The sequence below is a fragment of the Eurosta solidaginis genome, chromosome 3, assembly GCF_040869045.1.
Source record: "Eurosta solidaginis isolate ZX-2024a chromosome 3, ASM4086904v1, whole genome shotgun sequence".
NCBI lineage: Eukaryota > Metazoa > Arthropoda > Insecta > Diptera > Tephritidae > Eurosta > Eurosta solidaginis.
This window is the reverse complement of record NC_090321.1, coordinates 285,930,118-285,946,018: the sequence shown is the minus strand read 5'-3', so window position 1 is coordinate 285,946,018 and position 15,901 is coordinate 285,930,118. Positions and strand designations below refer to the sequence as shown.

The window sequence follows — 15,901 nt, the reverse complement described above, 5'->3', positions numbered from 1 at the left end:
ATATATATATATATATATATGTGTATACGAATATATGCTATATGTATAAATGTTTAGCATTGCAGAACATGTCGCTAAAATAGTTTTCAGTTGATTCTTGCCATAAATTTGTCCATGATGTGTTTCAAAATGCTTGAATATTGGCCGCCGATCTATTCTCAAGGGCTTTGGTGCACACACATATGTATCTAGATTATTTTATTTACGACGGTGTCTAATTATAATAAAATAGTGATCCTGTCTGTCAATAATTATATAATTTTGAATTTTCCTTCTCTAGTATTTAATAATGATAAATTTTACCTAATTGAAATAACGGTTAATCAAAAATTATATGGCCAAAGAACCGGTGGAAAATCTTCTTCGGATTCAAATATATTAAAAATAATTTACATTTAGTGTGTTGCGGCGGATTGCTTTGCAAATTAATTGTCCAAATATAACGCGTGATATCTAGTTATTCAATATTCAAAAATAGTATGAACTTCACTTTATTAAACAATTAAATATTAACGTTTACAAAGGTTATATGCGGGTTTTTTCAATTAGAAGAAAATTTTTCTAAGCGGCAAAGACTCGGAGTATATTTCTGCCATGAAAACCTTCTTAGCGAACATTCGCCTGTTTGCATATGCCGTTCGAAGTCGGAAGTTGGGAGAGAAACTCGGCCTAAATATCCTCGAGGCTTTATCGTATCTTGTATTAATTTTTTTATGCCTATATCTCAACCGATATCTGAGATATCGGTCAAAATATGATTACAATCTGAAGTCAATGTTTTCAAACAATACCGGCATTCAAGGAAAGGGTCTAGACGTAACTTTAATTTCGTTTAGGTTATATTTCTATATCCTAAAATATATGTGACTGTTGTTGTTGTGTTAACGATAAAGACACTCCTCGAAAGTTTTGGACAGTTCTATCGACATTGATGGCCGTTTGCCGGATATAGATGCGGCACGTTTCGCTAACAAAACACCATTAAAGTAGTATCCCGACCATCTCTTAAACGAATAACATGACCACATTAAACCTTCTAGGCTATCCCTCCCCCACCTCCTAGTTCCTTGAGGAGCTTTGGGTCCCCATGCCTCGCCGGCTAAATATGTATATGATATATTTATATTTGTAACAGGATGCCTACAGGCTACCTGATTACTGTAGCGTTTTCCAAGCGGAAATATTAGCCGTAACCAAAGCAGTAGAAACTCTGGAAGAGAATAGCTTAAGCTGCAACCGTGTTAACTTTTACATTGACAGTCAAGCAGCAATTAAGGCAATAATCTCGCATAGCACATCATTTAAATACGTGTTAGAGTGGAAGCAGTCTCTGTAGAGAATCGGGACAGGGAGAAGCATACATCTATATTGGGTCCCAGGGCATATGGGAGTAAATGGGAATGAAAAAGCGGACGAACTAGCTAAAAAGGGCGCATTCCTTGAAGCTTGCTCCGTAGACGTCCCAATTAGACTGGGCGAGATTAAGCGAAGGCGAGAGGTGCACATGATCGACCAAGCGGAAAAGGCGTGGTTTCAAGCGCGGGGCTGTAAAGTGTCGAAGATTATGTGTAGGTCATACAACCTTAGACTAACAAAGTTGTTTCTATCATTAAAAAGAGAGGACTGTAGACCCATGACGGGTATTCTGACTGGACACTGCCTTCTGGCGTCACATTCCTTTAAATTAGGCTTGGTCAGTGATAGCAGATGTAGGAAGTGCGGGTTGGAGGAGGAAACGATCGAGCACGTTCTGTGCTCATGCCCTGAACTTGCCAGGCTAAGACTCCAGCTATTAGGAGTGATACAGCTGTCAGATCTAGAAGTAGCAAGTGACTTAAGCCTAAGAAGATTCTAGTATTTGCCAAGAGGACGGAGTTATTTTATAACATAGGTCCTGGTTTTTGATAGGGGTTTTCAGGTTGGTCGTTAAAACAAACTTCTGGTAACACTACGGGCTCAATCAGTCTATGTGAGGTCCTCATGGACCGGCCAGTTCAACCTAACCTAACCTAACAGGATTTTCCTTGCGTATGTGGAGTTGACAATTGGGTTGCGGAAGCTCTAAAGCTATAAAATTTTGTATTGCGCTTGAATCTCAATATATGTGACTTATTCTGATTGTCGAAACTAGAATAGATCAAAAAAAAGAAAAGAAAGAGAAATTCACCTCAGTAACGACACTCTTTTTCAATGTAACCCCTCAGCGGGGAAAGTATTCTGCCCACTCTCTTTATTTAAACGTTAGACGAGAACAAGTAAGGAAGTCTAAGTTCGGGTGAAAGCGAACATTACATACCCAGCTGTACTCTTGAAATGCTGCTGTTGTTTGTTTCGTGTGCTTAATAGTGTTACAAAGCTGCGCAATGACACATATGCATATGGTTCTATTCTGAACTAATTTTTCTTCGAGTTATGGCTCCCGAAGCATAGAAAGCTGCTTAGTTATAAAAGGGGCGGTGCCACGCCCATTTTTTTAAATTTTAAGCTTTTCCTATTGTTATATATCCACTTGAGAAATGAAATACCATTGATATAAAGCTCTTTTTTGCAAAGATAAGGCTTATTTTATTCGCCCACGACCTTTTTAAAAAATCTTTTATATAAAATTGGGTGTGGTCCTTAACCGATTTCGTTCATTTTTCTTCAAAGCATTCCTTGTAGTAAAGGCAACCTCTCTGCCGAATTTTGTTACGATAGGTTTAACGATTTTTGATTTATGTATATAATTTTTATATATAATATTTGTAAAATTGGCGGTGCCACGCCCATTTAAAAACTTTTTTTAAGTTTTCATCAAGAGTCTCAATATCAGTCCACACGTCAAATTTCAACATCCTAGGTGTATTTTTTTACTAAATAATCAGGTTTTTTGTGTTTTCCAAAATGTTATATATGTATATAAAAAGTGGGCGTAGTTATCATCCGCTTTCGCTCATTTTCAATACCAATCTATTCTGGGTCCAGATAACTATGTGTACCAAATTTGGTGAAGATATCTCAATATTTACTCAAGTTATCGTGTTAACGGACAGACGGACAGACGGACGGACATGGCTCAATCAAATTTTTATTCGATACTGATGATTTTGATATATGGAAGTCTATATCTATCTCGATTCCTTTATACCTGTACAACCAACCGTTATCCAATCAATGTTATAATATCCTGTGTACAAGTACAGCTAGGTATAAAAATTAATCTTCAACACTTATTTTGTATGTTTTCATACCGGAATGAATGGGAGGATATTACCTCAGAAGAATATATATTTCAAATCAAATGAAATAAAATTTTTAAAAATGGATGGACAATCCATGGCCATATTGAAAAAATTTCGTTTCAAGTAAAACGTTTGCAGACGAAAATAGCGAGTTAAAATGCTTTTATTCTCCTCAAAAACCTATTAAAGATAAGAAATATTGACATGCATTAAAATTGTCCTGCCATACATAAAAATATCTGAAAAACAATTTCGCGATATAATAACGCCTTCATTCATGCACATCTTCAGATGTAAGTATACATATAGGCGCGCCAATCCCGGTATCTCAGTCTCTTTTAGGTCCCGAAAATCTTGATATTTGTTAATCGTGGTAATCCCGGGATTTTGAAGCTCCCTTTTCTAGCAAAGAAGCAACATGGCAAAACTTTTTATAGCGAATACTTATGGAATTTTCAGGTATGTAGCCATAACTCATGGAATTTTAGAATAATAATGAGCGAATTGCAAACTATCAGCTTTTAAAAACTTTCACGAACTATTTATATAAGATGTTATAGAATGAATTATATTTTTATATACCCAAAGCAAATATTGCGAAAAGTTTAGAAAAATTAAATTACGAATACTTTCGGTTAGCAGCGCATTTTTTAACAAAGTAATATAAAGCACCCTGCCACCGTGGTGTGATGGTAGCGTGCTCCGCCTACCACACCGAATGCTCTGGGTTCACACCCCGTGCAAAGCAAAATCAAAATTTTAGAAATAAGGTTTTTCAATTAGAAGAAAAGTTTTCTAAGCGGGGCCGCCCCTCGGCAGTGTCTGGCAAGCACTCCGAGTGTATTTCTGCCATGCAAAGCTCTCAGTGAAAACTCATATGCCTCGCAGATGCCGTTCGGAGTCGGCATAAAACAAGTAGGTCCCGTCCGGCCAATTTGTAGGAAAAATTAAAAGGAGCACGACGCAAATTGGAAGAGAAGCTCGGCCTTAAATCTCTTCGGAGGCTATCGCGCCTTACATTTATTTATTTTTTAATATAAAGCACATAAACCATAATTTAAAATTAATGCGAATCTTTCTTGTTATTTATTTTGCACAAGCCGTTTAAACAAAGAAATAAATGCAAGGCGCGTTAACCTCCGAAGAGATTTTAGGCCGAGCTTCTCTTCCACTTTGCGTCGTGCTCCCTTTTAATTTTTCCTACAAATTGACCGTTGTAAAATAATGAATAACGAAATCAGTATTGGTGCCGGGATTGCATTAAGGGGATCCCTAAAACCGCGGGATTAGAAAAATTTAAAAATTGGCATCGATACTACTTACGCATTATGATTCACAAGCAAAGAATTTGTGTGCATGTTTGCCGGCCCAAGATAATTGGGATAAGAAAGCAGGTGAATGCGTTCATTAGACTTTCATTGCTCGACTAACAACTGATTTGGCGTTAAAGCATTTTTTTGACTTAAAAAAAAATTCTTCTGTGCGTTTTGTGTGAAAATTCAAATTCTCCAAGTTTTCATAGTCGCTAAAGCATAATAATTAAACCTACTAATTTTTGGTTATGTATATTCAAATTTTGTTTTCATAAACAAAGTTGGAAGTGTTATTTTATGCTCAAAACTTTTTATGAGTTAGATACGTTTTTCAATGATACGAATTTTGATGTAATTATCTTATAAATAATGGATATATTTAAAAATGGATTAAGGAGATTTTTGGCAAACTATTAAATACAAATATTTAAGTAAAATGGTACTATTATCTGTGTGTTTTTTTTTTATATTTTCCATGGCGGAACCATGCCAAGTGACGGTTGGCCGACGTACTTAAAAGAAACACGCAAAGTCCTGTATCATTCCGCCATAATAATTTCTCTTCAACTCTTAAATTTTCCTTTTTCGCCTTTCAGTATAGTCATGCTTTCATTGAGGAGCCAACCATATCGGTCAATGATAAGGATGGAGATGACTTCATAGACAATGATGATGATGATGATAATTACGATGATAAATATAGTGAATTCGATTATGAAGAATTTAGAAAGAAATTTAATGCTATGAATTATGACGGGGATGATATGGACGATGAAGAAGAAGATGAAAATGAGCAAGATATTGTTAGAGCCAATGGAGGCGAAGATGATGGAGATGCCGATGAAAATAGCAAAGAAGAAGATATGGATGTATCAGATGATGGAGATTTGTATAATGACTTTTCTAAATTCAATGCTACACTAAAGAAGAAGACAAAGTAAATTAATAAATTTTATTTCTAATTAACTTAAATTATTTTCTTTTCTAAATGTATTATATTATTGCTAATTGTTTCGTAGTACGCGAAAATCTCGTTCCATTGCACCAGATGACGCTGTTGAGGTTTTGGAAAAAACTACGCAAGCTAAAGTTGATATAAAAGTCGGCAGCAATGAAAATCAATCCAATGCCAATAATCAACAAAGAAGGCTGTTAATGCTTAGGTAAATTAAATGAAGAAGCAAACTCTATAATGAGGTTTGTAAGCAGTGGAAATTAATTATGATAAAATATTTCTTTTTAGACTTCCTACTCAACGCGAACAAATATCTGAGGGGGAAATTGAACAAAAAAATTCTGCGAAAGACCAAACCGAAAGAAAACGTTCACACAGACGCTACATGAATAGCCGCAGATATAAAAATTTGATAGTCAAAAACGGTAAGTCCTCTTTTAGTTGTTGACCTTTGAAAAAATCGTTTACAAACAAGTTTTGAATATTATATATATTTAAGGGAGGACATTACATTACATGTACATTAGTGTGGGTCGATTTGTATGGACGAAAGTTAACCAATACCCCGCCATCGATTTTTCGATAGGATTTGGGATCAGAAAAAAAAGTTCCACTACGCATACCCAAAAAAATAATTTTCGAGCCTGCGAAATTTTATTTTTTTTTACTTTTTTTCGACTATGATTTTTAAGGTTTGTTTCCAGGGACGGAAAATAATAATTATTTTTTTTTGCAGTCGAAAAACTCCTGGTCAAAAAATTGTTCTAGGTCAAAATGTTTGAGTTCCCAGGTATCCCTATAGCAATATCATGTCGAATCATGTATCCTTTTTATTTTTCGAACTTTTTCCATAAAAGTCCACATATAAAAGTAAAATCTGTATTTTTATTTCTTTAGTCCGATAGAACTAGTTAAACTCGGACTTTTAAAAATAAAAGTCCCGAAATAAAAGTTAAATCCGGACTTTTATTTTTTAAGGCCAAAATAAAAGTCTGGCTTGATAACAAAGAAACGGCTTATCCGAATTAAAAAAAAATTGTTTGTTTCGGATAAACCGTTTCTTTGTTATCAAGCGGGACTTTTGTTTTGGCCTTAAAAAATAAAAGCCCGGATTTAACTTTTATTTCCGGGTTTTATTTTTAAAAGTCCGAGTTTAACTAGTTCTATCGACTAAAAAAATAAAAATCCGAAAATAATTTTTATCTTGATCCAAATATATTACAAGTTCAAAATTAATAGTTTTGCAAGGAATTATATTATAAAAGTAATATCAGTTTCGACCCCTGTTTTTTCATGACCTACTAAAAAGATTTTCATATGTATACCAGTTTTTTGCAAAAAAAAAATATTTTTTATACATGCAAATTTTTTTATTATAAAAGTAATACCAGTTTTTTGCAAAAAAAAAAATTTTTTTTTACATGCAAATTTTACAATCAAATGAAAATTTTTTGGTAGGTCATGAAAAAAATCTTAAAAATCAAAGTCGAAAAAATATCAAAAAAATTAAATTTCGCTGGCTCGAAAATATTTTTTTTGGGCACGCGTAGTGGAACTTTTTTCCTGAGCCCAAATCCTATCGAAAAATCGATGGCGCGATATCGGTTAATAAATCGACCCAGTCTAGTGTACATACTTCTCATAGGCCACCAAATTCTTCTACCGACCTTGAAAAAATTCCCACAGTATTTTCACGTGATCACTCGATACTTTTAAAGGTATCTGCAATTTTTGGAAAGCAGGTAGCGGCACGTCCCCTTTCATACTTACTTAATTGTCGCTTAACCAAAAAGGAGCGCCAGTCGCTTCTTCTCTGTGTTAACTGGCGCCATTTGGTAACACGAATGGAATTTGAATTGTTTTCCACCTGGTTCTTCCAACGGAGTGGAGCCGCTCTCTCTCTTTGCTTCCATAAGAGGGTTCCGAAAAGAATACTATTTTGGCCGGAACATCATCTTTCATTTGCATAACATAGCCTAGCCAGCATATTTTGGAAATCACAATTGTTCTAAGATGGTGATTCGGAATCCGTGAGATGGAAAATCCGTACTCATTATACCCATAGTTAATTATCATTTTCAAAAAAATTTCCCCATCGTTTGAGTGAAAATGGTTTTCGGTCCGTAATCGTAAGACACAATACGGACTCTGGTTTTTGACTTGTCGAAATTACATATGCTTGGGATTCAAGATTATAATTGTTGCGTATTTGGTCGATTTTGTATTGGTACGAATATATCACGCAGCGATTACAAATAAGAGATACCTCTTGCAGTTCTATGATATAAAAAAAATTGGAAATTTCAAGATTTAGTTGTAATTGGCTGTTAGCAATTGTCACCGTTTAGAGACTATGCTGGCAGATTTGGTTGACTTCAGGATAACTTCTGCCTTAACATTTGTTGTTTTTTTTTTTTAAATTTCAGCATTATTTCAGTTTGCAAACTCTTTTTAGTGCTATTTCGAGATAATTTCCGAATTTTTTCAAAACTGTTGTGTGGTCTTTTCGCAATTTTTGTCTTGATAATTCTAGGACTATTTCAGGTCCATTTCCAGAGTGTATTCGTGATCATTTCCAGATTTTTTTTTATATCATTATAAGACTTTCGAGATCAATTGCTGACTGTTCCAGAATAATTTCGTAATTATTTTCAGGATATTTCGAGATTTGCTCGCGACTGCTTTCGGTGCAGTTTCAAAAATATTTCGAGATCATTTCGGGACTATCTCGGTATAATTTTTGGAATATTTTAGAAGAATTTCGGGGTTATTAGGGTGAACTTACCAGTCTAACATTATGTTTTAGCTAAGCTTATATAATTTACATACAACAGATTTTAAGGCGTAAACAATATGCATGCTTTCACCTGGTGAATACGGAGCCATTACCAGCACAACTCTGATGTATGCTGAGAGTGGTAATTCACACCGTATGCATCACAAGACGGCGCTCTGATAGTCGGCCCGTTTTCACGAGTTCAAACCCTAAATTTCAAGTATTTTGGTTTGCGAAATATGATGCGGTGTCCATGATAGCCAATTTATGTACATAAATTATTGTTTAGACTTTTTTATTATGCTCTATTTGCATACTTTTTTTAATGCTAGCGAAAATCTTTTTAACCTTTTCAGGTGAATCTCTTTCCATTTCAGCTAAGTCAGCGCGTCAAACTCAGGTAACAACAAATACGCCAGCAGCACACTTTCACCTTAATCGTAAAATACCCGATCGTTACGCCAGCATTAAAGTTGATTGTAAGTATGTATAGACTTTGTCGATATCGTGTATATATATATATGTATATAAAGCGCACATACATACATACATATGTAACTATAACTAAAATATTTTAAAATATAATTTTCCTCAAAACAAAGTTCCTTTATGTATATATTTTGATTTTTTATTAGCGTATTCCGGCGATATGTACATCGGTCATCCCAGTTGGACAAATGAAATTGACGTTAGTAATTACTTTAAAGTGGAAAATGGCGTATTAACGGTATATGAATCGGGTATTTATTACGTATACGCCCAGGTGTGCTATAATAACACTCATGACCAGAATGGTTTTATGATATTCCATGGTCACCGAGCATTCCTACAATGTTTGAATACAGTGCCTACAAATATGCCGCACAAAATCCACACATGCCACACCAGCGGCCTGATATATCTCAAGGAGAATGAGACGATCCATTTACGCGATTTTCATAGCGATCGTAATGCCATTCTAAAAGATGCCAACAATCGCAGCTACTTTGGATTGATAAAGATATAGAAAGAAGATTTAATAACACAAAATAACATACATACATACGTACATATATGCATACAAATATGTACTACATTCGCATGGAAAGTATGCACATTGTGGGGTGATGGAACATTTTAAAATAGTGATATTATCCGAATAAGCCAATCGAATATTTAATGTATTTTTTTATATAATTAATCAAATTAAATGCACAAGGCTGTGTTTTTTGTTCTGCCTAAAATGTTATAGCCTGTTCTGATGGGATTTTTTGTTCCGAGTTCGAATTTGATCTTTGAAATTTCTGAAGTGCTTTAAGTTTAAAAGCTCTTAAGTGGGCCATTAGAGTGGAGCGTATAACGAAAAAAACAATTTTGGCATATTTGTAAAACATCGAAATTGAACTTTTCTTCCTGATTTCTCTATCACATATTCTATTTTCAGTTTTCCATTGTGGCAAATAATAAAAAAAGGTTATTCGAATGGCGCGAAAACCTGTTAATTTGGGACAAAAACAATTTTTGAAGAAAATTGACGCTTACAGAGTTTTTCGCTTCACTCATTCATTTATTTACCCAAGAGAGATATCTAAATCGACGATCATGGGACTCAAGTAAAGGGTTTCAGTTCGTAAGTAAAAGTTGAACTTGGCCAAGATATCTGACTATCTGATATGACTTCTACGGACTAAATATGTTTTGAGTGAATAAATTTTCAACAATATTTCACAAATCGAAATCAAAGATTAAATAAATAAGTTATAATAAGGTAAAAACGATTATCGTTTGTTTTTACAGGCGCTGAAAAAAATTTGTCCATTTTAAGTCCTTCGCCAAATAGGAGGGCACATTCAGCTTTTTTTTGTCTGTCACAAATTAATATGTTCTGATTTTTGTGCAGTGTTCGTATTTGCGAAAACTAGACCAAATCTAAAATTTTTGTGAATCAAATTCGGAATATACGCAAAAAACACAACCGACGAATCTAACATTTTGAGCTGCGAAAGAGTTTTTTTTTAATTTTATTGCGTTGTGTTATGCATAAATAACAGGGACTGCAAATAATAGTTATTATATAACAAGAGTCGAAAAATTTTGAGGTAAAATGAGATTTTTTTCCTAACTGTTATATGTAAGTAACACTATACTGCTAAATTAATTTTTTCTGGATATTAGACCAAAATAATTTTTTTGGGGAAATTGAACCGTATCCAATATAGTAATTGCTTTTGTAACTTTATTTTAAATAATTTATTTTATAAATTTTTATTTTATAAAAATAATTACGAAATAAAAAAAGCGTTAAATGTGGGCGTCATTCATTTGTTTTTTAATTTTAATAATATAATTTTAAACCAAACTTGAAAAAAACATGTATATCTATCCAATAAGAGAAGAAAACATTTCACGTTCAATTAGGGTCCAATTTCGAACTTCGAAAGCCCAAAGCTATATTTTGGGGGCTAACTTTGAAAAGCGGAGAAATACATTTTTATGTTAATGGCTTTAAATTTTTATGCACTGCCGAGTGCTGTATAGTGTTATAAAGTTATTTGTAGATTTTTGATAGATAGCCCATAGAAAAATATGTCAAAAAGCTGTAACTAACTATGAATAAAATCGCATTCCATGAAAAATTCCAAATTTCTGCCGATTTACTATTTCCTTTCCTGATTTTCAGTGTCAGTATATTTAAAATAAATAATAATACAAAAAAATATATAAAAAGTTAATAAAAAAATAATTGTGATTTATTAGTTTCTTTAACAACCATTTGTTATATTTTTTAATTTATAAAATACTTAGCTGGAAAATTTCAGGATGTTCGATTTTGGAAACAAATAAACTCGTAGTAATTCTATAAATAAATGTTTTTTCTACTTGCCCATAATGGTATTATAAATTAAATTGGATAACGGCAACAGACTTCATTACATCAAAATTATTAGAATAGAAAAAAAATTTACTGAGCCATGCCCGTCCGTCCGTCCGTTACTACGATAACTAGACCTAGAATATATTGAAAATGGGCGAAATCGAACTGGCACTACGACCACTTTTTCGATATCCAAAAATGGAAAAAATGCAATAACTCTATCAAAGACCGATAAAGTGGTGAAACTTTATTGTGGTTTCTTTTTGTGACAAAAAATAGAAATTTGGTAAAAATTTGGAAAATGGACGTGGACGAAAGCTTGAAAGCTTTTCAAGCCGTAAATCAGAAGCTGTGAGTACCGCTTTACAGATCTAGATCTAAGAAAAATTATTAAGCGAGCACGAAAAATGGCAAATGTTTTTATAAATTGTCCTTTTAAGCGTCTTCTAGTCAAGATCTTCACACAATACTTAAGTCGAACAAAAAGAAAACAATTTTGAATAAGATTTGGTCAGAACATTTCGCCCTTTCTAAATGTAAACTCGGAATTTTGTTCTGGAGAATTTTTTTATTCCCACGGAAAAATTCCTGCAATTTTTTCTCCTAGAGAGAACAATAACTTAGAATTTTTGAAGTCAGCTGTTTGTCAAAGATATTTGGTTACACATTTCTACTTTCGTTTCAGAAATTAAAAAATTTAATTACATAGTTTGGCCAATTTGTATAAAATTGATCAATCAATCGTCATACGCCAAAATCTAGTCTTCTTAAAAAATCCTTGCGCAGTTTTTTAATGGCTTTACATCAAATTTACCAAAGCCTCTCTGCCTGTTGCTTATTTATATACTTTTTAGCTTAAAATAGAGGCTATCAAGGTAGAATATTAATGTATTTTAGCACAAATTTGTACAGTTTTGTGCTTATTCATTAAAGACAAAATTTACTTGAAATATTTTTCTACGTTCTCATTAATTTAAAAAATGAAAAAATTCCTTAAAAATAGCACAGAAATCCCCCTTTCAATTACATTCATAACACCTACTTTTCTCCCTTAACCGATTTTCCTTTTTTCGAACATTCTTCAGAATATGAGGAAGGGAAAAGAAATCACAAGAAATTTTTGTTTTGATTTGGGCTGATTGTTGATAGGATTAATTTATTTCAGTTTTAATATCGTTAAATGTTCGTAATATTTCTCTTTGTACACATTTTCTGGCTGAATTTATTGGAAGCAAATTTAATCAAAAGGTTGGTGAAGGTTTGGTTGTTAGGGGACGCACTATGGAGTTAATTGGAAACATTTCTCTGTAAAGGTTTAGGCTAGAGCTGTCAAACAAAAAAAGCTTGATAGGACAATTCTTTTCCGATATGAGAAAAATTGGATATTGATAAAAATTTCAAAACTAAATATCGAAAAACGTTTTCAAAAAAAATCATTTTACGTTTTTTTTTAAGTTTTGCTTAAAAGCTTTTTGTTCTTTAAAATCAATCCTACTATAGATTTTAAGTTGCTGAACTAGAGTTTCTGAAAACTAGGTATAGGTAACAACAGAAATTTTCACTTTAAAACTCGGTAAAATGTATGCGATTGATAGGTTTTCAGTGCATTTTACATGAGCGAACTTTTAACTCGTTACAAATTATCAAGAAAATCTAAGGCATTTTCGCTCATATAAATTGCAAATGAAACGATTGCATACATTTTGTTGGTACTTTTAGCGAAAATCATTATTTGAACATATATATATTTTCGTATGTTTTTATTTTACAGTTAAAATAGCAATAGTGCGATTTCAAACACACTTTTAATTGCATTCGCCTTTATTTTATTGGAAATTATGTGAACTTAGGAGCAGTATTTGAAAATTCTTTAGATGTAACAGGTAAATTGTAACGATATAAAAATTCGGACCAATATTTTAAACGTTTTTCGTATTTTAAGTGAAATTTTTTTCGGAAGCCATACCCCATTTTTACATATTTTAGTTCAAATATGTCTCATCTCAAAATCTTTAAAAGATTTGATTTTTAACAGTAAGAAACATTTAAATTTTCTTTTATAAGAAAAAAATGCAAAACCCTTTTTTCCAAAAATGTTTTTCAATATTTTTATTTAAGACTTTTTCCAATGTCAGCTTTTTCCACATCCCTAAAAATTGGCCTTTCAAGCATTTTTTGTTTGATAAGTCTAGCTTTTAGCCCATATATATGTACATCTAAAAGGCCTGGTAAAGTTGACATAATCATAACGCCATAGTCATAACCATATTTTCATTTATCCATATCAATTGGCATCGGTTACTGGTGCCTTAACCTAAAATATGTTACAATTTCATAAGAAATAAGTCATTTAGTCAAAACGTATTCAAAACAAAAATTCACCAAATGAAATATTTTCATTAGGTTATGGATATGGCGAAAAACCAAAAAACAATTGGTTGATATGGTATGGTTATGGCTAGGGCGTTATGGCACGGCCCCATTGACTATCTACATTGATTTCCATAAGGTTAGTTGTATCAGAAATTTTATACGGATATGGATATTTTGGCAAAGTTAACAGGGGTTTAAAGTAAATATATGCTTAAGAAACATCTTGAATTATTTCTTTTGCATGGAAATAGGAGCAGCCACTAAATTTTGACATGACATAAAACATTAATATTTATTTGATTTTAATAAATATTTAACTTTATATATTTGTTTGCTCTATGCACCATTTCTTCAAAAAGCCAATGCACATTCATTTATTTCTTAGCAAAAAAAAAAAAAAACACTCAGAAGTAGAAATTTCCTTAGAGCTGCGTACTGCATAAGACAACTTTAAAGACGACATTTATCTCAAGCATTTCTGGAGTGTGATTATATTTGGTTTTATCGGTTTTCTTAGATCTGCATAACTTAAACTAATGTTTGGAAAAGTTATATTACTCTGGAGTTTTCTTTTTTGCTATTGTTCCGGCTCTGAGCCGAAAAAAGTGATCGCATCTCTTATGCTCTGCTCTAAACGAAATGCTATTTGTAGTGGAGAGAGAGCAAAAAAAAAAACAAATTATTGCTCTTTGCTCTACTGGCCATTGTTAGGCAACACTTTTTCCTTTCTTGCGCTACTACTTATTTACAACAATTTGAAATGCAGCGGGGGAACAGAGATAAAAATAAAACAACACAAACAAGAAGGTGCAACAAGAGCTTAAAATCCGACAAATAAAAGCCCGAGTTCAAAAACAACAAAATCAGTTTAAATTACAAAGTCAACAGTAAAGACAAAGTTCTGCACAACAATGCCCAACATAGCAAATAGCAAGACATTTTTTTTGCTTTCTATCCACTTAAAATAGCATTTCGTTTGTAGTTTATATTCTGCTATTTGCTCCGCCCTAAAACACGATGTAGCTTGTAGCAGAGCATAAGATATGCTATCACTTTTTTGAGCTACGGCTCTGATCTGTGCTCTGTTCATGTTCAGAGCTTGAGCAGTAACAGGCATTTTTTTCGCTGCTACTGCTGCTCTGGAGTAGCAAATGCAAACACTGATTTTAACTTCGTTTGGACTCTTTTGTAATAATGTTAATTACGGCCTTTGGCAAATATGTATGTATACATAAATAAAATATTTTATATCAGTCGTAATTAGTTATTTAGCAATAATTTATGGTATTCTGTAAAGTTGTGTATTTGTTTCGAATACAAAGCTTTCATTTATATTGTAAAGGAAATTTTTTGTATAATTGATTCCAAAATTTTTTAACACATTTACATATTAATGTTTAATAACACTGCGGAAAAGCTTAAATTACACAGAAAAATGCTGAGCCACTTCAACCTGATTTGTGGTAGAATGTTATGGATCTACATTTTTTTCTGAAATATGTATTTATTTAATGGTATTTCGAGTCAGATCCCAAACATTTTGAGAAAATTGGCGAATTTATAAAAACGGAGTACAGATTCATAATATTGTACCATAAATAAAGTTTACCTCAACGTTTTTCGATAGTAATATCAGAATGGTAAGTGTTATGTATAGTAGTTTTGTAATATTTTTTGTTAAGTCTGTAAACAATATTTTTATAAAAAGTAAGTTTATAATTTCATAAATATACATGAACAGTGTTTACATACATACATATATTCGTATTTATTTTGTATATACTTATAAACAATATTAATATATTTCAGAAGATAACTATGGAGTTTTCCAAAATAAATATGTTTTCGTAAATTTTGTTGTTTTAATAAATTTTGATATAATAACTATCTGGGAGTTTTTTTTCTCAAATGTTATTAATTGTGTCTGAATTACTGCAACAAAGGATCATAGTGGGGTGGAGCTGTGCCGTACAAGCGACTCGATCCAATTCACTTTATTAAATTTGTGATTAAATAAATCTTACAGACTAGCAATTATAAATTTAATTCTTAGCAAAGATACATTTAAATATACATACATATGCAGTTTAGCTCGATACGATTCGAGTTTAGAACCAAAACATCATCATCAACATAAAGCAGACAAGGGCTATTCCGAAAAGAAAGCATATTTTATTTTGCTTGTAACTCGGTAAGCTTAATTTAAATTTCCTTTTAACGAAAACAAGCCGAAATTTTTTTCACTATCAACATTGGTTCTCAGATGGACGAGTTCTTCATAAGCTTGAATTGTTTGCGCTTTTATCTGGTCCACAGAAGACAGAACTTACGGCGCGTTTGTTAAGGCCTTTGAACAATAAGCTGTGCTGCAAGAATTATCTTCTCTAGCGTTCTACTGGAACTTCGTTT

General features: G+C 32.6%; 1 protein-coding gene across 2 annotated transcripts in view; it reads left to right on the top strand.

The window, feature by feature from the left end:
• The window catches only part of egr (TNF superfamily member 12 eiger), a 34,707-nt gene extending 19,363 nt beyond the window's left edge, over positions 1-15,344 (top strand). The window contains exons 3-7 of one of the 2 annotated variants that reach the window (XM_067776937.1): positions 5,131-5,471; positions 5,554-5,697; positions 5,778-5,914; positions 8,643-8,744; positions 8,901-15,344. In XM_067776937.1, the coding sequence (XP_067633038.1) occupies positions 5,131-5,471; positions 5,554-5,697; positions 5,778-5,914; positions 8,643-8,744; positions 8,901-9,271 (1,095 nt within the window). In that variant the 3' untranslated portion in view covers positions 9,272-15,344. Of the gene's footprint in view, positions 1-5,130; positions 5,472-5,553; positions 5,698-5,777; positions 5,915-8,621; positions 8,745-8,900 lie in introns of both variants that reach the window. The other variant, XM_067776936.1, reaches the window with a different exon arrangement.
• The last annotated feature ends 557 nt before the right edge of the window (positions 15,345-15,901 follow it).